Genomic DNA, 25,285 nt, shown 5'->3' with positions numbered 1-25,285 from the left:
TGTGCGTGTGTGTTTGTGTGTGAGATAGAGAGAGAGAGAGAGTGTGAGTATGTGTTTGCAGGAGGGGGGGATTGTATCTTTAATGGTTGATTGAACATATTCCACTTGTGTGGACAGCTCAAGAATATTGCTCATATTACTTCAGCATCACTTCTCCTCACTCACTTTCTCTGTTCCTTATTTCTCTTTTAGTCTGTCCCTAAATCTTTTGTGTGTGTGTGTGTGTGTGTGTTTCCCTCTCAGCTAGCGATTGGTGTGAATCAGTCTCTCTAAAAGGCTTGTAATTGATTCTGCTGTAATTGGTCAATGACAGGAGATGCTTTGGCAGAAATGGAGCATAAACACGCCTTAGACACAATTTGCAGGATCAATGGGAGGCAGCTTGCTTGGGTGTGAGTGAGAAAGCTAAGGGGGGGTGGGGGTGGGAATGAAGGAGGGTGTGAGGAGGAGAGAAGGAAGGAAATTGGGAAGTAGGGAGGGTCTCTCCATCTCTCACTGCAGCACAGAGTTTTTTTAAGTATCACCACCGTGTCTGATTGAGGCACGAAGCCTCAGAAAGCTCAGTGGATCAAAGACTTTTCAAACGGCTTTCTTTCTCTTTCTTTTTCTGTTTTTTTTTTCAGCTGTCATACTGTGGTTTTGTCAGGTTGCGGACTCATTGGTGCTACTGGAGAGTTTTGAAACAATAAAAACCTCAATTAAATGCTTAAAATAATAATAAGACTTAGCAATGGGTATCTGAGTGGGAAATGTTGTGTCTCAAGTTGAGGCTCATGTTACAGACTTCACTTCATCCATTGAGGCCAACATTTTTTTGACAATTTGATAAAAGCTGCTCACATAATTTTGTGCATATATCAGAGGGCATTAGGTTACTTGTCATTGGTAACAGGTCAGATTAAAAGGGAAGCTACTGTAGAAAATGCACAGAAAAAGATTATTTGCAGCTTATTCTGTGCGTTTTGTGTGTCTCTGCAGGGATACGAAGTGCGGAAGATAACGGCCATTGACCAGGATCTTGGCCGACCGAGAGGCATCGGCTACACCATCATCTCAGGTCTGAGTCACATAATCAATCTGACATCCACAGCACAGAGAGGGGAATCGATCACTTCTTATCATAATCCCACAGCAATAATAGACAAGTCTCATCAAGCACAACAGTCAATAACAGCAGAGAGCAGAGCCTCAGAATTGGAGAATAGGCTTGCCCGTGAGCAGTTATTAATCACTGTTTGGTGCAGTTGTGCGGAAGTCAGCTTTCATTTAGTGTTATCATCCACGAGTTGGCTTGTGCCATCAAAACAGGATTACGTTTGCCAGAGTGACAAATTTTACCTTCGGCGGAAGAGGATGATATTATGATTTTCTGTTTGCTTATTTGTGTTGTTATGATTGTTTTATTAGAAATGCCACACAAGCTGTTTGGTCAAAATATGCAGAGACGGAGGTGTTAGTGCTAATGAGCGCCATATTGGGCCTTCTTCTAAAATCCCTAACTTGTGTTGGTGTTACTATACTTTCACTTTAAAGAAGATGAGAGGAAGCTACAGTTTGCATGGTGCTGATAAGGATATAGCAGTGATCCTGCTTTAATACTCCTGAACTGAGTTTTCTTACCAATGCCAAGGATGTGATGTTTGTGCCTGCCAGTTACTTTGTCTGTCTGTCTGCCAGGAGGATATCTCAAAAACTTATGAACAGATTTCCGTGAAACTTGGTGGACAGACTTACCTTGAGGCAAGGAGCTCTACGTTAGAGTTTGGTGTTGGTCCATATCTAGGATTGTCACTATTAGACAGGTATCTTGTTAGTTAGTCTTATCTATGGAATGGCATGGAAATACAGAAATGATTCCAATTCCCTTTGGTAGGTTTGCAGGATGAAGAAATCAATTTAACATAAACTTTTAATGACAGAAATTATGTTTTGGAGTGGTGGTGGAGTGTCGGAAACTATTTTTATGCGCTGTCAGTACACCCCATCGCACTGACAGTGGTCACTGTTCATGACCTGATTTGCAATCCTGTGAAACCTTTTGTGGAGTGTGTGTTGAACTTACCTGAGTGATGAATGTGGCCACGCTGAAGTGAGTAAAGCTACAGTGGGAAGAACAAAATAGAGAGCGATGAACTAACAATGTAAAAGGACACTCTGGAACTAGATTAATTCAATACCTTAATCAGGTTATCTTACTCACTGTAAGTTTGTAATGGAGTAAGCATAATTCAATTAACACAGCTCAGTAATATCACAATAACAATCTTCTACATTACTCCTGCTGTAGAATCAGTGTGGCACCATCTGGTTCCTTTTGGTGTCCTAATTGGCCACACAATGGACAGAAGGTGAAATGGATGCAAAGTAAATAATTGTCCTTCTTTTATTTTGTGGTGACAATATTTTATCTTTATTAACTTGACTTTCAAATAACTTATATTATATAAATGTCAATGGTTGGGAAATGATTTAATTGTACATCTGGTTCCCCTGATATTATAGTAGTAATTAATATTTATTATTTGATGCAAATGTATTGTGTTTGTTATTGTCAAAAGATTATCAGGAAATGGCTTTTGTAAGAGTTTCTTTAAGATGCAGCCCTCTTTTTTTCTCACCGCTCCTAGTAAACTCCATATTCCTATTAAGATAAAACACATAACAACACTTTTGACTCGGCGGTTCATGCACTGATGTAATGCCGCTTTAATACCCCCGTAAGGTGTTTATTTTCACCACAATCAGTGTTTCAATCCTGAAGGACGAACAATCCCTCTAAGATTCTTCAGGTCTGAAACATTGATCTGTGTGGTGAAAATAAACACCAGTTGGGAGGATTACAGCCATGTGTGGACCGTAACCTTTAAACTCTGCATGCCCCCTGCCGAACCCAGAATGGTCAGGATGGAAGGACATTGGTGCCTCCAGTATTGCCAGCTGGCTGATAAGGGCTGGCCCTGCTTGATAAGCCTGGCACACCATGGGAATTTTGGGTGATGAAGATGTTCTTTGTTCTGCCATCTGCTGAGTCACCGCCTGACCTCACAGCTGAATGAAGGAATTTGACCCAGTGTGTGTATGTGCATGTATGTGAGCACGTGTGCAGTCATGTATTATTTGTGTCCGTGCTTTAATGCGTGTGCACAGTCCAAAGCCCAGCCCACTTCTCCATGGAGCTCACCATAAACACTCTGCTCCCATTCAGTGCACACACCTACTCAGTCTTACTTACCGTCTGCTGCGACATGTTATATTGTTGTGTGTGTTGTGTTTGTTGCAAAGTTGAAGGGCTGAGTTAAGCTCTAGAGGAGAAGAGCATTAAAAAGACATTAATTAGGTGGTGCGATGTATTCCCAGTCGTTGCAAAATCAGGAGTTATAGCACCGCACTAAGCCCTTATGGAGATGGAGCCTGTAGGCTTGATAAAATCATTATAAGTTTGATAGATAATGGAAGTTGAAGGGTGATGCAGTGCCAGGAGATAAAGGTTGGAGGGTAAGGTTGTCAGATGATGCATCTTATAACCATGTGAGCATTTTTTTTCATGTGTGTATGTTCGTGTGCTTGTACATGTGTAATTTCTCACATATCTAAGTCTATCCAGACTCATTTACCCTGCTGCAGTCACATTAGTGTAAGGGCGTGCTTGTTTGCAGACTTAAGTGTGACTCCGCACAACACCTCCCTTGCCTTCCTCTTCACTCCTCGCCCCGAGTGTCCTCAGAGAGTGCGGCTCGCTCCTGCGGGACTCGTCTCATTAGTTCAGTAATTAAGATAAACGAGGTTTTAATTGCAGCTGTGATTTATGCTAATGATTGTGGGACTCAAGATGAGGATTTCCTCTCCCTCCTCCAATCAGAGGGCAAATCTGGGATTTGATGTGTGTAAGAGATAGCATCACAGCAGCGCTCTGCCACCAATGTTGCAGTTGTTATTGTTTGTTATGATGGTGGAGATTCGTGCGTGGAGGTGGAGAGTAGGGTTTTAATGGTAAATCCCTTGTACACAGAGTATGATGAAGCCCTTATTGGACATCTAACCTACTGGTCGCATTATATATTATAAGCTCTAACCAAACCCACTACTGAGCAGACTTTACAATAGGCTTTTTGCTAGTAAGATTGTATTTTAGGACCGATGTGCTCTAACAATAACAAATACTGAACAAACACACATTGGAGAGGTGATATTGAGTTAAAGACCTAATACTCATTGTTGTAGATGCTGCTATAATTGCACCTTATAATAACTTTTTTTTATGTTAAACTGTGCATTTAATACTTAATGATGTAGACCCCTGCTAGTCTCAATTTTGATTTACAGTATAATTATCAAAGACCAGCTTAAAAGCAGCATTATCCATGAGGTGTATGCAAAACCATTTTAACAAACAGGATACAATATAATAGTTTCCTCTGTTCTAATCCACCAGTAATAATGTTAGTATGCCTTAGACTGCTGAGAGGCATGCTGGACTGAAATTAAATCATGGGTCTGAGAGATTTTTATGATTAATGAGTTTGTCATTTCTAAGCCTTTTTTATTTGAGAAAGCTGTACAGACTCACTGACAAATCATTATTGATCGGACAAAAGTTATGGAGGTGCTCTGGCAATAATCACTAATGCCTAGCTCTCTCCTGGTACTATTAATGTTCAACCAAATCTTTGATACGTGATAGAATCCAAATGCGCTTCCCGTGATCTGAAACCCTCACCTAAAAGAACTTCACATTTTCCGTGTTACAAAAATGGGACTAAGTCAGTCTCATTTGGCCACTGGCAATTTTCTATCAAGGGATGTTTTTTACAGTTGCTCTGAGTTATCAAAGTGGCCATTAAAGTCCTGTTTTAAAAAAAAAAATGTGTTCTTGGCTGATGCTGGTAATTGGCCCATTAGGAAATCCAGGGAAGAATTCACCAGGTGTTCAGGAGTAGCAACCGTGTGCTCATCAGGGAATCAAATATCTGCTTGCTCTTGTCTTGTTTCACTGGTTGCTAGGACTCACGGCACTGTTAGGAATATTAAATGACATTTTCCTATAACAGTTGTAGTCTTACACCAGCATGATGTAAGTTTTGACCCCAGTTGTTACATGTTTTTGTCTGAAATAGACTTACTTGCTCACCTGAGAGTTAAAAACTGTAAATAATAATATGAAGTGACCAGAATAATAATATGCATTTTGTAGAGATATGTCAAATTAGTGAATGTTTTAGAAAAAATAATCATTGTCATCAGTGGGATCAGAACAGTCACGCTCCTGGAGGGAGTGACAGTCCAACTTGCTGGCTGCACAAAAACAAAATGTTTTCTGCTTTACATGTCTTCTTTGAGGAAATTGCTGCAACTAAATATGTCCCTGCACAACACAGAACGTAAACGTAGTTCCTACAGTGTTCAGACAAAACAAATCAATATTCATGGAAATAAATAATAATAATAATATTATATGTAAATAATCAACAGTTTGATACAGACTTTGTTTCTATTGTTTTGACTGACACAAAGGTTAGAGCAGGTGTGAAGTTAAGGGATACATTTTTATAAAAGGTAAACAAATATTGGAAAGATGTCAAGAGGTTTTTCTGACAAAACCAATTTCAGCAATGAGCTTTTATTCACATGTACAGTGCATTAGACCTTCACTTTTGGCCAACAACTCTAGCAACATACAATCCCAAATCGTCAACCATTATCCACTCAAACCTACCCCCCGAGGACGACCAAGGCAGGAGCACAGACATCCTCAGTCGTAGTCTCACTGACACCAACGACCTGAGGGACTGACACTCTAAAGCCCAGGTGGACACAATACACACTGCTCATACATACATACATACATACATGGCCAACCCCTCCTTTATCCACAGACACAGAGGGACAGTGAAAGAAAGAAAAAAGGGAGATTAAAACATAATATGGTTCCTGAGAAATATGAAAATGCCTCATATTTAGCCCAATGGACATAAACTTTACCTCTCTGAAAAAAGCCTTGTGTATCTGAGTTTCCTATTACAGAGAGTTAGAGGCCAACAGGTCTTGTCCAAGAGTGTTGCTGTCCGTTAGGATAAGAGTTAAGCCCTCATGTAAAGTTTGTGTAGCCTCTCCACTGTGCTGTAATGATAGTGTAAGAACAAGCAGAATAAAAATCAGCATAGCATCTCACAGAATGAAAGGACATCCCCCAAGCCTTTCATATCAGCCTGTTGTTTATCTGTGTGTGCTTGTTTCTATCTCTTGTCACACACAAGCACAACTAATCCCATCTTAAGCCCTTTTCCATCTCTACCCTTTTCTTTTCCTTTTGGACGATTCTTCCTCTCTCTTTGCATCGTCTCCCTGTTTGGGAAACTGCAGCAAAGAAATTGTCACAATGCCAGCCAACTCCTAGCTCTCACATTCTCTTGCCTGACCGCATTGGATTTTAATTTGCAGCAACCCAAGCAGAATAATTGTCTAAATTGATAAAGATGATAACTCAATTTTTCTATTTACTAAAATAATTTTACACTATCTTGAAGTTTGTCAGAGGCTGCAGAGACCACATATTGCACTAACACTGCGTAGCCACAGGCAACCACTGACTTGCATGGCCTTTGTCTGGGGCAACATGTGAACACCGTCTGCCCCTGCCAAAGGAGTGAGACAGGCGAGCCCGGTGCACTGGGTCTGCGGAGACGACTGTCCTCGTCTCCCACCCTTTTTCTAGCATCCAGGTCAGACAGGTATGGCAACACCATTTCCCGCCTGGACAGACTGATAAGTAGCAAAGGCGATTATTTCCCCTCGTCTGCTTTTCCACAAGTATCTCTATCCTCCAGTACTGCTACACCCCGATGCTTTGATTCCATATTCCCTAACTCGTATCAGCAGGCATGCTGTAATATGGACAAGGCTAATACCTGTTATTCTATGGGGAGCTCTTATTGTGACTGCCGCGACACTGGGATTTCTCTGAGTTTTCAATTAGACGCTCTGAGGCTCTCTGTAGCCTGTTGCTATGTAATCTCTTAGAAAAGGCAGATAGTCTGCGGGACACTGATCACAGCACAATCCCAAGTATAGTCGACTCATGCAGAACATAGCAGTTTTGCTCACCATCAAGCCCAGACAGCACTGGGCTATGATATAGGTCTCGTACAGTAGGTTTCCTCATTTAATTACTTCTGTCTTCTCTTCATTAATTCAATTCCTTCCGAACTAATAAAGGGTTCTTCATTCCTGTGTCTCTCAGTTAACAATTAATACTAGAAATTCAAATTACCTATTTCAAAATTACAGACGTCAGTGTTTAAATGTTAGAAAGAATAAGAAAAGATTAGATGACATTATTCAAGGTTCAGTCAGAATCCTCTGTTCTACCCTTGATCTCATACGTTGGTTGTTGTCCTCTTAAAGCAAATGTTTTTAGCAACATTACATCCCTAACATATATATTTCAGCTTATCTATTGGTGTTAGAGGTTCTCCTTTATTTTCATTTATACAGGATAAAAGGGATGCTGCTGGCTTTGAGAAATGTTATACTAAGCTATCTGCTTCTGAACAAGCACATTTCCAGATGTCAAACCCAATTTCCTCTGCTACTGTCTTCTAGCCAGCTGTTGTTTTGTACAGAGTGTGCAGAAACAGATTTTGTATCGTCTAGCAAACTGCAAAAAAATATCAGATAGGAGGGTAAATCCCAAGTACTGTAGTCTGCTCTTAGAAACACAGACAAAAATTCTCACACATATGCACTTACACACACGAACACACACATACGGGTTTATGTGGATTAGCCAGANNACACACACACACACACACGAAGTGAAGAGATAAGACTACACTGCCAGCACAATACTCTGTTGAAAAGAGAAAATGGGACACCTTGAGCTGACAGATCAAAGCCAGCAATCAATAGCTCTGAGTTTGATTATTTTCCATGAGACCTGAAGACTGTGGATCGATACTTTTGTCTGTGACTAGGTTGAGAATCAGTTTAGCTTCTACTGTGGCACTGAACCGAATTCAACAGAGGAAGCACTCAGGAATCTGTAGTACAATTTGTTCTAAGTAAGTACCGTAATAAGTGGACCATTACTCAGAGAGAAGAGCTTCGACATTACAGTAAGTTCCATCTGTATGGCCAAAAACATTACCCTTAAAATCATTTATTTGCCCATCATTGCAGAGTTCCATGTTCAGATGCAGATAGCAGTCTTGGTTGGCCTGGTGTTCTTTTAAACACAATTGGCATTGTTGGCTGGTGAGAAGTGGTTATCATATCATGTCCTAGTCACAGAACGGGTACTGGTTCATTGGTAGAGTTCTTGGATGGAGGGTGGGAACGCGTGAACCTCCTGCACCCCTTTTTTAAACCATATGTAACTAGCATGTGTGTATGAAGAGCGTTGAGTAAAGCATTACCTGTCTTACAACGATTACAACACATTTTCTGAATGGTGTTCCATCCTCTGACATTTACTGTCATGCTCAAGGTTTTTTACTCTAGTCCCAGTGGTATCGAATATTAGAGTTATTTAATTCTGGAAATTCAGAGACGCAAAAAGTTTACTTGTCCCATACTTCCACTAAAACTATTGACATCGTAACACCAGCCTGTTTTGGAGGAACAGTGTATTTGAAGTAAAGTGTCATTACTTACTAAAATCTGAGCAGTGGGTGCCATTATGGCCACAGTCTCCAATAGAAAAAATGGACTTGCTGTGCACAATGTAGCACTGTTCCTTGCAGTGACACTGTATTTAAAAAAGCAGACATCATTTTGTTGCAAGCTTAAGCAAAATGGGAGCCTGATTAACAGAACTCCTCTAGTTGCAGCAGGAGGAGTTGCTAGTCAAAGCTGAGGCATTGGGACCTCAATGACAGTGGAAGCGTATCTAACTAGCTATGCGAATCATACAGAACGTGATACCTGGGCAAAAAAGGAAGTTGCTTTCATCTGCCATGTATTGTCTTAGAATATTTGTCCTTGAACCTATTTTGAAGAAAAACTTTAGATGAAACTAGTTCATTGAGTATTCATGAAATGCAGCTTGTCTGCCAATGGCAAGACACCCACAGGGCCATTATCACTCCGCATCACGCACAGAAAAACACATACATATGCACTCGTAGCACTGAGGGGTGTGTGTCGCAGATGCACACATGAGCACGTGCACAAGCAAGTCAGTGTATGTGAGAAGCGGTTCATTTAGATTTAGAAGTGAGTGTAGTTTGAAAACAATAACTAAAACCTCATCATCAACATGATTTGCCTGTAGGCGTAATCCTTAAAAGTGACACTAATTTGTGTACATTTAGCAAAGTACACAAAATCTTAGCCCCAAGATTCTGAGCACTGGCTGCATGCCATATCACATTACTAGAATGTTCCAGCGCCCCCATGGTGTTGTCACAAACTAGAGAAAACAGTTGTCACTGGCTTAGTCATGGCGATTACACTTGGAGAACTCCTGCTTTGGCTGTCCTCAAAAGCTCATTGCTCTGAGAAAGTCATTGTCATCCACTTGTCGCACGTCCGATTAAACTCATCAGATCAAGTGCCTTATATCTTCTGTTCTCTTGGACAATCCCCACATAATAACTACACATGTATGTTTTCCACTTTTGCGACTCAATACACTCCGTCTCTCCCCTTTCAAGCCTCCCTATTTTTCCATCTCTGTCTCTGCACTCATCCTTTTACTCTTTGTAAGTGGAGAAGAGAATTTCAATGAGAAAACTGTTCTCAGTAAATGAGCCTTCACTTCATTGTTCATGACACAAGAATTTAAATGTGTTTGTCAATAGATAATATGAAATCCGCATCCTGTTTTTCTTTATGCTTTGGTAATGCTGAGATTATTCAAAGTGGCAAATTATTTGGATTACTTTTATCTTGTAATTGTAGTACTAGCTATTGAAGCTATTGCGCACATGCTAAATTTGCACCATGGAAATAATGGCTCTGAGTTTGTGTGTGTGTGCATGCTTGTGGGCATTTATTTCGGTGTGCGTGTGTGAGTGCATTTGAGTGTGTGCTCCACACTAGACAAAATCATGGCATGGGTTCTCATTTTCCAGTCCAGTACTGTTGGTAATGTAAGAGCATGGCTAATCCCCCGGAGTCTCACATCATAGAATCAAACTCTGCCAGTTAGCACCACATGCACTCTCTTACACACACACACACACACAGAGAGATACACACACCCTTTTTCTCTCACACACTCTATCTACATAAGAATTCAGAACTAAAATACCTGCACATTAACACACACATGAAACACATAAACACTGCCACTAAATATGAATATGAAACTCGAATAAGAAGTGTGCCTTAATTTGTGCTGAATTTTGAGCGTGTGCGTATGTGTGCAGCAATTTTCACCCCCTGGGGGTCTAATCACAGTGTCCTGGCAGATCCCTGGAGAACACTTTCTATCAGCAATTAGAATATGATTATATTTTCCTCTCAGTGGGACCTGTGAGTCACTCTGTGTAATTTCAGTCTGTCTCTCTGGTCAAGCTCGAAGGCCATTCTGTGGAACCTGAAGCAGTGAGTCAAAGCCTTTTTACCGGACACATACAGAGAGTAGAACCAACAATCTGCTGCTACTGTGCACATGTACATTACAGTACAGTACACCACTTGCGTGCTTTTGCAGGTGTGTGTGTTTGTATGTGTTTGTGTATGAACGCCACTCGTTGGTTGGCCAGGTGAGTGCCCAGTGGTCCGGGTAAGGAGCGGCTGTCAGAGTAGATTGGCATGCTAGTCAGGCCACTGAAGCTGACAAACCAATTTATAGTCATGATGCCCACACTGAGTGGGTCTAAGTCCCTGATGCACGTTACCCCCCACTACCACCAATCCTTATCAGCATCATGCCTGCCCCTCCCATTGAGGCAAAAAAAGAAATGTTGCAATTAATGTTGTGTCAGCTTATTTTCATTGGTGTATGACACAAAATGATTTATTTTTTCCAAGTTCAGTCTTACACTGACAAACTGATACAAACTGGCCCAGGTAGATACTATAGAATTATTGCATTACATACGTTACATTTTTTTTACAAGGGAACATTCAATCTTATTGATCCTTTGTTTCATTATCTTCCTGTTTCTGGGGTTGTTCATTTTCTGTTACTCGAATTGTGAGACTGTCCTCCCACAAAAAATGCAGACAGTGGTTTCAGCAAATGGCCCAAAAAACATATGTTCACGTTCAAGAGAAAAAGCACTCTAGCAGCCAGAGGAATAGAGCCACAAAGTCAACCAATGACTGCAGTCTTTCCCTAAACTTAACCAGTCATTTATTATTGTAACCATGTCAACAAAAGTCCCTTAAACTTAACAAAGTAGCAATTTTAACCCAAACTATAATCTCTGATCTCAAACCAAGTCATTTTTGTGCTTAGGTTAATAATCAGAAAATGAAATTGATTAGAAATTTGATGATGACTTGTAATGATTTTGAAAGGCACACGAACAATGTCGTCCTTACTATTTGTTGGTTTTATCATGTTTAGAACTTCAGTAATGGAAGAGTTAAATAGATGATGCAAGATGGATATAATCAGCAGTAGTTTTTGTCCCTTCTACCTCCCTCCCTTTCTAAACCTTTTGGCCTCAATCCAGGCTAATTACCCAAGGGCTCTGCTCTCTCGGCTGGCCTCCCTCCTCTCTTTTATGTCCCCTCTGTGCGCTTTGTTCTGTAGCTTCCCTCCTCTCCATTCCAGGCTAGGTACAGGGCAATAATAGAGCAGCGAGCAGGGAGTGGGGAACACAGGCATGGGTTAATCTGTTGACCCTAGCCGTTGTGCACTGTAGACTTACCATCTGACCATGCTTCTCTGGAGTCTAGACTTCAGCTATTACTATAAACTATCTGAAAGCGAGTGATTCTTAATCCCTCAAAGTGCAGCTCAAGGTTCACAGAGCGAAATGTGTATGTGAAAATACATGTAAATTCAGAGAACATGCTTTTTGGGGGCATGTTGAATTTGGTTTTTACACATTAAAGGTCCAGTGTGTAACATTAAGGAAGGATCTATTAACAGAAATGGAATATAATATGCATAACTATGTTTCCATTAGTGCATAATCTCCTGGAAATAAGAACTGTTATTTTTTGTTACCTTAGAAAGAGCCCTTTATATCTACAGATGCCGCAGGTCGCCTTCATTGAGTCCACCATGTTTCAACAGGAGCCCAGAACAGATAGATAAGGCCATTCACGTTTTTCGTTTTGCTGCCACTGTAGTTAATTCTTTGCGCTTAGAAGGGAAGGGTGAAGTGTTTGCAGTTTGCAGCTACACCGCTTGATGTAATTAAAATTAGGTTTATGTCATTTTGTCAGACAGTTCTGTAATTATTGGTGTTAGCTGCATTTATAGAATTCCTTTTTAAAACTACTGTGTAAAATTATTAATGGTATTATGATCATATGTGTGTTTCAGGTAGACAACAAGCATCAATGGTCAAAATTAAAAACAAAACACCAAAGCGACAAAAGGGAACCACTTTGTTTTGCACATTGACTAACAAATATGAGTAATGGCAATACCAGCAATAGAACTGTTTCCTAATGATGAATTTTCAAGCATTTGATTCCACTGTTTCTACTGGGGACAACAGCATACATTATTTCAGTATTCTATTATTATACAGTTTTCTTTATGTATTCCAGGAATTTTCTCACATATTTTAAGTTTTTCTTTTAAAACTCCCTGTCTCTTGTTAGGGATTCCGCCACTGCTTTCAATTGATAACCTGGTATTTGTGTTGGATATATATTCACATATTTTTGTACTTTTATGTAGACAGGGAATGATTTCACTGAGCAGGTTTATTCTTTATTCATCCAGAGATTACCCTGTTAAGCATACAGTGTGCGGCAGCACAGAGGAGTTGCTGTGTTGTCAGCTGGTAAGAGTGGTTTGTATTAACAAGGCATAAGTGAATTAGGCCCAGGTGGACTTCACTGGGCACTCTCATATAGGTCTGTCTGCTCCAATGTTTGCCTTCGACTGAACAGATCACTCTGATAACATTCACGTCTGAACTGTTACTATCTAAAGATTGCACAGGGGCTTCCTCGGGTCTGACACATGTGGCAGGCACAAAGAATCACAATGAAATTGTAAGGAACATTTTTGAATGAAAGATTATTCTTCTGACTTGACCAAGGGAATGTGTAGAGTGGGTTGATGGGTGACAGCAGCAGTACAGGGGGGAGAAAGGGAATATTAACAGTGGAGAGGTGAGGGAGATGTGTGTGGGTGTATTTTCGTTTGTTGTCTCCATCTGCTGGGTGTAATTAGCAGGCAACAGCCACAACTGCAAGATGTCTGAGAGAGAGCGAGAATGAGAGTGTAAGAGAGGTGAGAAAGTTCTACAGAGGACTGTAATTTGGAAAGGAAGAAAGGGAATAAGAAAATATGAAAGGAGGTCTCAAGTGGGTCTCAGTCTAATATTTTAACCTGTGTAATCGAAGTGAATAGACAACACAGGCACACTTGAACTTGTTAATGAGAACAGTGCAGCGTTCATAATTTGAAATGCCTCTCTTTGAAGGAGTGCATAGACTATAACAAAGTTAATTCAATTCATCAGCCCATTTGAAGTGGTTCAGAAGAAATGTGCAGTGTGTTCAATCAGTCTTGTATGCAGTCGTATTGTCTTGAGCTTTACAGAAGTGTCTTGTGTTTTCAAATTTGGGATGGGATTGCTTTCTCAGCAGAGGCTCAGCTTATTTAAAGTAATTAAATTAGCATACCGTATTTTCAATAGTGAATTAGAATGAAGTCATCTCATCCTGTTGATCACATTTTAGATGGACTGTGTTGCAAAGCACTCTGGGACAGTTCAGCTTACTGTTGTGAAATGTTCTGTAATGAGTCACTTTTCATCAAATTAACCATAATACACCGAAAGCGAGGATCCACTCATAAAACCATTGGGCCACTAGTAGTGGTCACAAACGCCACAGGGTACCTTTAAGTTATGAGCTGATGTGTATGTAGTCTCATCAAAACTTATCGAAAGTGTTATCATTGACATGAATCACAGTTGAACTGCAATTGATAAACGATGCAACTTGAAGTGAATTGGTGGTAACCTTAGCATACATCCAGTAAAGAAGTGAAGAGGAAGGGTAAGAAAAAGAAGCAGTTGAAGGAAGGAAGACAGTGACAGAGGAAACAAAGGGGTGCAGGAGAGGCAGGTTGTGGACAGGTTGGAGGTGGTGGGTCAGCCTAAGGCAGGAAGAGAGACAAAAGCTGTATCCATATTGCATGAAATAGAGACATACACATAGCTCATCCACCGCCTTCCCTTCCAGAGGCTCCTTGCTGCATCCCAGGGGTTATGTTGAATTATCCACAACGCCAGTTGCGTTTGTCCCTCTGACTTTCTTATCTCTGTCTCTCTCTCTCACCATCTATCTATCCATCCAGGGAACACCAACAGCGTTTTTGCACTGGACTACATCAGCGGATCCCTGACAGTGAACGGCCAGCTGGACAGAGAAAACCCACTCTACTCAGCAGGATTCACTCTCACTGTCAAGGTGAGCTGCTGAATGGGAGGTGTTTAGGGGCTGGAGGAACTGTCGCAGCCTAAAGAAAATCTGTTTCACTGGTGGATCGAGAGATATTTGATTTGCTTTGATATGATAGTGTATTAAATCAATGCAGTGTCTGGGTTTGATATAGCCTCAAAAAACTTGCTAAATGCACTACTTCACCCTGGCTCGTACTATACATGAATCAAATACGAATAGATTAGGACAGATTTCAAAGTCAATACTTTACTTAACACTGACTAAACACAAGATCCTGCCGTACTATATATGTTAATAGATGCTTTGTCAATATGCTTCTGTGCAGATGTGACCCCGACAAATCCAAGTATCTTTATTGGGCTTCTCAGTGAAGGCATTTGTGGTTTTATAATAGTGTCCCCTTCAGAGGCTGTCTCTCAATTAAATGCCAGTAGCCACGGAGGACAGGAGGAGCAGAGGAGGACAAGACAAAAGAACAGGATTTAGAGTCCTGAATGCTGAGGGCTCATTTGTTTCTCTCTTTCTTTTTTCTTCAGTTTAAAGCAGGTGCAGTCTCTAAAATCCCTCTGTCCCTGCACTGAGCCTAAAGTCTATCTTGCTTGCTTTTTAAAAATATTAGTCCTGCCCTCTCACCCCACCCACTGCCTTCCCACCTTCCACTCTACTACTTTTTTTCGTAGTTGTCATTTCCTCTCTTCTAGTATTGTACACCAAGTGGCTCCCACAGGGTGTGAGAGGGTGTGTGAAATGGATTCCCAAGTGCTACTGAAAGTGGAAGGATTTGCGATCAAAGACCAGAGTTTATTCCATGTAACTGCAATGTTACATTGTGGATTTTGATGGCGTGTCAAGTCAAATCGTTTGCACCTGTACAGGAAAATAAATAGCCTTTAAGAGCATCTAATGGCTCAATAGCACTCAAGTATTTACACACATTACTGCAATTATTACTCATAAAAAAACAGGTTGTATGAGTTTTTATATGAGAGACCATTAAGATACAGATGGCTTTCAGGTTTAATACAAAAAAGATTCTGCCTTACATATTCCAGCCTCAGTCTATCTGTTTAATTGAAATCAATAATTACATAGAAGAAAAGTAGAATAAGTGAAAGTGCTGAAAACGAAAAAATGTCGCCCAAAAATGTATTTATAAGATATGGATTTTTTCTCTCTACATTTTCTCCCCCTCTCTCTGCTTTTGCTTTCTTACGTGGTGCTACTATTGATTGCGGTGTGCCATAGTAATACAACTAATTTCTCAACTTCAGGCAGCTTAGATAGTGCTGAGCGTGTGGAGGTGGAGGTCAAATGATTCAGTGGCGTCGGGACAGAGAGGCTAAACTACCTTGATTACCCAGGGACCAGCATGTTGTTCCTGCCTCTTCTCCTATTGCTTGTGACACTCCTCCATCAATAAAAGACCACGACTGCCCATTCCTATCTTTCTCACCTATTTTTTTTCATTTCAGAGGCCTCACATCTTCGATACTCAGGCAGCCAGAAAAGGAGAGAGTGTGTAATTGTGTCTTCTCAATGGGACTTCTTTCTCTTAAATCTCATTGTGTGTACGTGTGGATGTATGTGTATGTGTGGATGTACATGTGCTGGCCCTCTCTTGGCCTCACTTTGAGCCTATTTCTATGATTGCCTTGAGTCCGTCTGTCCACCTTTTGATCCAATAAATGAACAGCTGTAAATACCGGGCTGAGATTGCGTTCTGACCACCACCATCCAAAATGACATTTTCAGTGCAATCAAATACATCTCATGTCTCTCTCTCTTTCTCTCTCTCTCTTTCTCTCTCGCTCTCTCTCTCTTTGTCTCTCTCTCTTTTTCTCCGATTACAACTTCCCTCTGTTGCTCTGTGCAAGGCCACAGAGTTGAAAGATGATCGCAGTCCATCAGACGCAACAGTGATGACCACCTTCACCATCCTGCTAATTGATAAAAATGACAACGCCCCAAAGTTCAACAGCTCTGAGTACCGTGTCCTCATCACTGAATTGGCCCAGGTTGGCTTTGCCCTTCCCCTCTTCATCAAGGTCGAAGACAAGGACGAGGTGAGTGGATCACATCCTGATGGCTGGCACAGTCTCAACATTCTCACCATTAGGCTCTTATAAAGATAAGTTTGCAATGACACCATGCTGCTTTAGTAACTGAAGATTGTTTCGAGGAATGTGTCAAACCGACCCTAAAGTTCGGTATTGGGACCAATCCAGGCATATTTTAATGGATCATAATTGGATAAAATAATGCTGATTAAAATCCAATCCTTTCTTTACTGTGTTCTGTGGTTTCTGTCGACCTCGGCCTGCTGCGCTTTACAGTATTCAGCCTCTACAGTGCAGCATTTCACTACATGCAAGTGAATGTAGTATGAGTATGTGAATGTGACAACAGCAGTGTACAAAACATTCAGCTAGTTGCTTTCACCAGTTAGAATGATAAACATTGCCAGCAACAGGTCATGTCAGCTGTCACTAATTAACATTAATTCCTTGAGTAACTTGACAACAGCCCAAAATTAAAGTCTGTCTAGTCTGTTGTCTGGTTAAAGTGCTTTCTGTAGGCAGTGTCTGTGCTTGGTCCATTGTGAAGGAAGAACCTCCACACTGAATCACCACTTTACAACCACGAGTGAATTCTGTAGTTCCCACAAGTCCAACAGAGTGAGACATCTCTCTTGCTTCACATCAATCTCAGGATTCACATTGTCCAGTTAATCTTTCGTTCATATTGGATCAATGATTTAAGCTTATGATATACAATATACGTTTGAACCAAGGCCTTCAGTCATTGGAAGTGGCTTGTGAAAAATAATGTGTGTCAGATTAAGTAGGCTGAAGATGTTATTTCAGTGTGTCAGATAAATATGTAATCAGCATTTAAGTAAATATATTATCAGATTAGTCTCAGACTCAGGTAACAGCACATACCCAATTTTAAATTTAAACTTGATTGGTACATTCCTAAATGATCATACAAATGAAGCTAGTATTACTATGAATGAACAACCTGGCATTTGTAGGGATTAAGGACGTACTTGAGAGACTTAACAACTCGATGTGACACAAGGCATCAATAAAAGATTCATTAGTAAAAGCAGTCTCATTTGCAAGATATTTTTCACTCTTGATTTGATCGGATAAGATCTAACTACAAAGACAGCTAGGACAGCTACATGTGAGTGGTGTGTATTTTGTGTTTTCATTTCTAGGTTTAGATTTATCTTGTTTATAAATGCAGCAGCCAAAAAGCCACTCAGCCACTCTACGAAACCACTTGCATGGCAGCAGTGCGTGTGTGTATGGACTGTCAGCAGCAGTGTACAACAGCACTTTAGTGTGCTTTAGTGTGTCCGCCACTTCCCATTAGCTGTATCTATCAACCTACTGTGGTGACACACAGTCACACACACTCAGGCACTAACACACACACACACACACACAGAAACACTTTTTCACTTTACACTTGCTCTGCCATTCTGACTCCCTCACTTTCTCTCTCCCTCTCTCACATGTGCAAATGCTCGCTCACACCAGCGCATTGGACTCGACTACAATTTAATTTGCTCTGGAAGAGATGGGATAGAGCATCAAATTATACCTAACGAGGAAAATCAATCACCTAGGGTGCAGATAAGCCGAAAGCTAGTCAACTCTGATTGATTCAGGCACGGCAGCCGCCAGGGTGGAATTTGACAGATAACTGCAAGTCAAGTGGATAGAGAAAAAAGGTAGAGAGTAAAGAGAGACAGACATACGCATGAGGAGAGGAGAGGAGAAGAGAGGAGGAAAAATGGTTGAACAGAAAGTAGCCTGCAATGGAGCAAAACCAGAAGTCTGAATAATTGGTGGAGCAGGACGAAACAGAGAAAACAGCAGACAGTATTTAGCAGCAAGTCTGTTTACTCATTCCAAGGATGGTGTGTCACAATGGCAAGGCAGGGGGAGTACCACGAGTGAGTTGCTGCATACAGGTGGGGTGATGGCCCAGACACCTGGCATGTGATAAGAGGTCCTTCTGTAAGTTACTACCAAACATTTTACCACTACCAAAACCAGTCTGGTGGGGCTACCCAGACGCTTAACATTCCTGTATCTCTAAACTGAGATTGCTCACCGCAAATGGGGGAACCACTATGGTAATTCCAACATGGTTTTAATCAAATTCACCAAAGATGTTGTATTAGAAAGCACTTTTTCAGAACCAGTCCATTAGCAGCCATAGCTGACTGCTTTTTTGTTGTCATATAAAAAAACTAAATGTATCTGTAAGAACAAAGAAGCAGGATCTCATACACAAATTTAAATGCAGTTGTGTTCTCAAGTTGTGTGCTGGAGACATGGAAATTGCCTGCACTCTACCAGTCTTGCATTGTGACCTTGCTGCCATAGTGCCACATATACATCCATTCCAAGAAGGAAAATATATGAGACATTTTTTGTGTTGCAGTTTTGTATTACTGTTTTTATCCTTTAAACCTGTATGTCAGTGCCGATACACACACTCATTCACACACCGCTACACCTGTGCTGTAATCTCAGTTTTTCCAAGTGTGAGGGATTATAGGCAGACGTTTCATTTCTTAGACTATGACACAAGTGGTAGTTACCTCTCTCTCTGTCTGTCGCTGCCTTCATATCCTCTTCTGCTCGGTTAGCATCTATAAAACTTTTGCTGCTGGAACTTGTCACTAAACTTTGTGGCAGTCGCGTCTGACAGGGTGCTTTTATTGGGGGCTTCTAAAGGCAGAAGCAAATGGACGGGCAATTACGTTTATGGGCAGTTTGAGGTGACATCCCTGCATATTGGATGGTCTTTTAAATAGGAGTCATCAGCCACAATGGTTCTCCCAGAGATGAAAACAAAAACAAGGGGGCTATTTCAACCGCCAGCATAATGCCAATCGACCACCGCACCCGTCTTCCTCTGTCTGCCACAATGGCTACATGATTGGCCGCCCTGCAGCTTTATATATCAAGACAGGAGGGATCTAGTGATGTTTTCTCAGCTCAAGACAGCCACAGGCTTCTCAGGGCTGTGATGTCATTCCGACCCTGAGTTGGTTTATATTTACCCATGATGCCTCTGCACTTCGGGATTTATCTGAGCAAGAAAAGTAAGAGAAAGATGAAGTTTATGGGTACTCTTTTTAGAGGTTATTTGGTATTTCACAGAACCACTAATCAAACTAGCTGAGGGACACCCAGAGAGCACAGACCTTGGCCAAGGCGTTTTGTTTCTACAGTATGGTTGCTGTTGTGTTTTGTTATATGTTTAGTCACACCATTCACTCTAATTACACTTTGACATCACATCACATAGACACTGTAACTAGGCCTATCTTGCAATGTTAACAAAAGTGAAAAATAATTTGTCTATCTGCCCCATGTGTCAGATTCCTTTGAACATGCTACACCCTTCCAAAATTGGGACAGTTGTTTTTTCATAATCCTGCTGATAGACAAACCCCACTGAAAACATAGCTTTCGTGGTAGAGGTAATAATAAGAACCTCGACATACAGACTCAACCAGCAATACAGCACATAGTGTTTCTAAATCAGACTCCATGCTCATATAAGCTAACATCGTCTTGTATACAGTACAACATACATTATATTATTGAGGTACATAGTCATTGTTGTCATCAGGAATCACATCATTTAACAAACACACACTTTGATGATTAAAGTACATGCTTTCAACCTCCTTCAATGACTGCGTAATCATCCTAGTCGGGCACACTATACACAGCTCTGTGGGCAGTATATGGAGATTTACTCCATGTTGCACTCAAAGGACCATTTACATAATGTGAAACAGCACAGTACAGGTTTTATGTAGTGGAGATAAAGAAGAATTCAGATGAGGAGACAAGATGAACATGTAGCTATGGACTATTTTTTGATTCTTATATCGGTTTTGCAGTCTAATCTTGTCAGATCAAATTTATTTTAAATTATTTCATGCAGCAGATTCTTTATAATTGTTATGTCTTCAACGCTGTTCAAAATATATTGAACATTTGATCTGTAACATCACCTGATGTGCGTGCATTGAGTTCAGTGCCACACAAAGCTCCAACCTCTGAGATTAAGATCTGAATGACAGACAGACAGTTACAGACCCCTGTTGCTCTTCCTGAGGTTTCTTCCATTTTTTCCCTGTTATAGGGGTATTTTGGGCTGGGGGGCGGGATTAAAGATAGAAGGTGTCATATACTGTTCGGATTGATTGTACAGATAGATTACAGATAGTACTAGTTACTGTATATAAAGATATTGAAGGATGGGGGAAGTATTGCGAAAAGATGGAGGAGATAGAAAAGAAACATCTTGCAGACAACTGATAAGAGTGAATACAGCTGGCTTCCCTGCTGATGCTCCCTGTGAATCCTCATGATCAGCATTATTATGGCGAACGTTTATTATCAGCTGCTTTTTGTTTAAAAAACACAAACAAACAAACACAAGTAGAAACTGTTCTGAAGAATCTATTGAATCATTCAGGTATATACCTAATACAGTTATCTTACGTGTTTGCAACACAAAAGTATTAGTCAATTACAATTTAGTGTATCCTACCTTGCCATTTCACAATATAATGGCAAAGATAAAGAAAATTTTGAATTTTGTGACCTTTTGCTGTTGGTTTGGTCATGGTTTTGGTGAATCTTTCTGTATTTTTATGTACAGTATCTGTACCTTTGCTATAAATCATATCTTTTGTCCAACAATTATTCATAAAAACTCGATAGATATACCATAGCATAGATTTTATTGTCTACATTCGTCAGTGGTACTGAACAGAGTATGTATCACCACACGCTCACACTCTCTCAACAACCTATTTTTCTCTGTTTTTCTATACTCTTATTCCTCCTGTGGCAGGGGGTGAACAGCATGTTCCAGGTGTTTCTGACAGGAAACAATTCAGATTACTTCACCATCTCCCCCACGGCGGTACAGGGGCGTGCCGACATCAGAATAAGGGTCGCCTTGCCACTGGACTATGAACAGATTCGCAGCTACAGCTTCTCTGTGAGTTTTATGCTTCTTATCAGTATTCTTACAGTGTGCTTTTGAACATTTACATGGGAGAGTGAATGCTGGAATGGACTCCAGTCCCTGAGACGCTGAAAATCATACAGTGTAAGACAATAACTGAATGGATAAAAAAGGAATCAAATAATACACCAGGTTCAGGAGGAGGGACATAATAGCCAGAGTCCCCCACGCCCACAAAGCACAGCTTTCTAGCTAATATTCTTAAAGAAGTAGGATGCTTATATAGGAGCTTAACTCACTGAAGACATTTTCAAACATTGTAAATGTCCAACAGATCGGTTTTGTAAAGACATACAAAGTGGAATAGGAGAAGGCAATTCTCTTTTGATGACCCACCGTTAAGCAGTTGGAGATAAAGCAGCTACGTTGTCCTTCTGTGAGAATGCCCTTGATTGAACTCCAGTCTAAGACTGATTTCTAAGCAATAAGACTGAATGTAGCTTCATTACATTTGTTGCAACTTGTTTTTATTTGTTAGGACACAAGGCTCAGTCAGACTGGGGCTGTATCACTTTCTCAACACTGCAGACTTGTAGACTTGTTTGAACAGTGAAATTGGTATTTCGTCACCTCAATTTACCCCTGAGTAGTTTACAGAACCAGAGGGTGCCCTACTACCATAACATATAATCCAAGATCTCCAAATCCCAAACGAGTCAGTTCTTTACGACAGTAATTTTGACACAATAGCAAATTGTGATTATAACTTTTAGGATGCCACATAAAAATGTGAAATATTTTATATAAACCAATGTTAAACCTTTACAGTTTCTTCTTTTCTGTATTGTAATATGTAAGGCTATATTTAAATCTTTAATGTAACTATAAACCTTTATGTCTCTCCTCAGCTTTATGCCAATGAGTCCATGTCCGACCACGTGGGTTTTGCTCGTGTCTTTATTGAGCTGCTCAATGAGAATGATAACCGGCCCATCTTCAGCAAACCGCTGTACAACATCAGCCTTCCTGAAAACACCCCCCCTGGTACCTCACTGCTACGCATCCTGGTGAGTATCATAGGAAACCTCTGTTTACTGTATATGGCTGAGAATGTGATAGATTACTCCTAGAGTGGATCCTTGTGATTTATCCCTGAGGAGAAATTTAACTGGAGTCCAAATAGATTACAATAAAACCCGACTTGTACTAGTAACCTTTATGGGGCTTGTTTTATTGGGAATGAAATCTTGGCTTGTTTGTGTACCCCATGTGACCCAGTACTCTCTTGAGACTTCACCATATGAGTTGTTATTTATGGTGACTCAAGCTAGGCTGCCTCACACAAAAACAAAAATACATACAGATGAAAAATGTGCTCCCCTGTATTGGCTAAGGCATCTTTTAAATGTTCAACACAATTTGTGACCAAACTGTGGTTAAACCATGTTTCAACATAATTATGCAAATTAGCTGATAAGCAGAATTAAATATTTACTGCCACGTGATAATGAGTTCCACTTCGGTAATAAAGGTTGAATTAATAACAACATAGTCAACAAGTCTTCAATTAAAGCTAAATTGCTTATCTAGTCATTTTAGGAAAGTCCAGTAGTGTATTTGCTTGCTGTGTATGTAGGTCCAGAGAAGCATTTTGGCAAGATTCGAGTGATTACCCTCAAATTGCTGTTCACAGCTCAGACATAAAGTTTCATATTCTACCCTGAAACCTGTTTCAACAATACATTTTTACAGAAATATCAACTGGATTATTATTATCAGAGGATCTTAAAAAGTCTAACTTTTCATATTGGATTAATATTATAGATGTCGATAATAATGTCAGGACCACCTCCATTAAAATTAATCCAATTAGAACACGGTTTAAGAATCATTTTCAGAATTATGTTATTCATTCTCTTCAGGTCTTTTTTCCTGTGTTTGGTTTCTCACAGCTTAAGTGTCCTTGAGGCCACTCCACCTCATCTTCTCAGACTACCACTATGCAGCAGTTCGCTCTCAGCCGCTGACCTAGCCGGCAGCAACTACTTTAACCAGAAAAATCTCCAACCATCTCCCTAAAACTCTGCATTATTATTCATTATCAGTCATTCCTGTGACAGAACGCCCACACTCCACTAGATACAAGTGGAAAAAGCACAGTGTGAAAATCAATAGTGTTTATAGACTGGTGCTCATGAAATGGAGATTGCAGGGCAGTCTAATACCCGATAAGTCTGGCTGATGTCGGCCCCGTGCTGAAGCGTGCGGCCTGCCGTGGAATCCTGATTGCTGGCAGTAGAGAGTGAATGGGCTGTAAATAGAATGAGATGTGACGGCTCTCAGTGAGAACTTTACTGGCATGGATGGCAGCACTCGTATATATACACTGTTAGATGAGGGTTTCGATATTCTGACCTGCCCACACACACACACACACACACACACAGTGGCCCTCTGAGATGCCACTGGAGACAAAACACACATACAGATTAAACAGATGTTTCCAACACTCTGCTAAGCTTTGCTCTGAGGCTGAGAAATAAGAAATAGACACACAAACACATCCCCATAATCATATATATACACAAAAATCTACCTGAAGGTGTCCCTCCCACAAGGTCAACATGTGGCTAAAACCAGACAAAATCATTGCTCATTGTAGGCCTTATTCCATTTGTTATCAGATAAGATTACCATTTATTGTGTACATGTGTTTGTGTGTGTGTTCAGTAATGTGTTTGTACAGACTTGTTTACATATGTGAGTCTGTCATAATTTTAGTTCATTAGTAATTTAGGCAATATGTTACAATGGCTGTAATCCAGTGAAAATAGCTGAGACTGTTTATTTATATGCCGCAGTCTGATCAAACAAGCCACAGTCCCCTAAAGTCTAAAGTGAAGCACAGAAAGAAGTTAAATACATCAAACTGCTGCTTCTCTGCCTCATATTGTTCAGGCAGAAGTGGAGATGAGGAAAAAGGGTACAGAAATGTTAAGCCAGCCTTGATTACATATGGCCTTGTGCTAGAACACTTTTCAACCCACTCCATGAGTTAGCAACAGGTAAAATAATAACTTAACCTGTCCATCACCCGATTGTTAAGGACAAATTATGTTGCTTGCCAGCTGCAGAGAAGCATATTGAATTGAAGTGTTAATTGTGACAAAATTAATGTATGAGGTCCCTAACAACTGGTTCTGTTATTACATAACTTGTGTTACATTTGTACTTCACTCAAGTACATTTTATTCTGAACTTTACAGCTCTCTGCCTCTTTGATTGCTCACATGCCGGGCACCTTTTTATTTTCCTGATTTCCCTGCATACCTGTCTCACCCAGTATCTTCCAGCAGTTCAAACTGCCTGCTTGTCTAAGTGTAGGAAACAACTCAAGGCATTGCAGTATAACTAGATTGTTAGGCTGAGACTAGCCTCTCGGTGGTCTTGGCTGCGAGGTGCAAAAGATGGTGGCCAAATTATGTTTTAGCACCAAAAGGGAGGACAACTCTTTTATTCTTAATCTCTCGAGTTGGGCTGGCCAGCACACAGTTTTGTTTAAAGGAATAGTTAGGCATTGTAGGAAATAAGTGCATTTGCTTTGTTGCCGAGAGTTAGATTAGAAGATTGATGCCACTCTCAGGTCTGTGCATTAAGCTAAGCCAGGAGCCGATTATCTTATCTTATATCACTAGCGCAGTGCCCGTAGGAAGTATGT

At 40.5% G+C, this 25,285-nt stretch overlaps 1 protein-coding gene across 2 annotated transcripts in view; it reads left to right on the top strand.

Annotated features, from left to right (window-relative positions):
- cdh23 (cadherin-related 23) overlaps positions 1-25,285 on the top strand; it is a 160,986-nt gene that overhangs the window by 69,205 nt on the left and 66,496 nt on the right. For both annotated transcript variants that reach the window (XM_035663405.1, XM_035663404.1), the window contains 5 exons: positions 979-1,057; positions 14,444-14,556; positions 16,425-16,613; positions 21,451-21,600; positions 22,476-22,634. In XM_035663405.1, the coding sequence (XP_035519298.1) occupies positions 979-1,057; positions 14,444-14,556; positions 16,425-16,613; positions 21,451-21,600; positions 22,476-22,634 (690 nt within the window). The remainder of the gene's footprint in view (positions 1-978; positions 1,058-14,443; positions 14,557-16,424; positions 16,614-21,450; positions 21,601-22,475; positions 22,635-25,285) is intronic.

Source organism: Morone saxatilis, unplaced genomic scaffold, assembly GCF_004916995.1.
Source record: "Morone saxatilis isolate NCDOM2014 unplaced genomic scaffold, NCSU_SB_2.0 Contig19, whole genome shotgun sequence".
NCBI classification, from domain to species: Eukaryota; Metazoa; Chordata; class Actinopteri; family Moronidae; genus Morone; species Morone saxatilis.
This window is presented reverse-complemented; position numbering and strand designations above follow the sequence as displayed.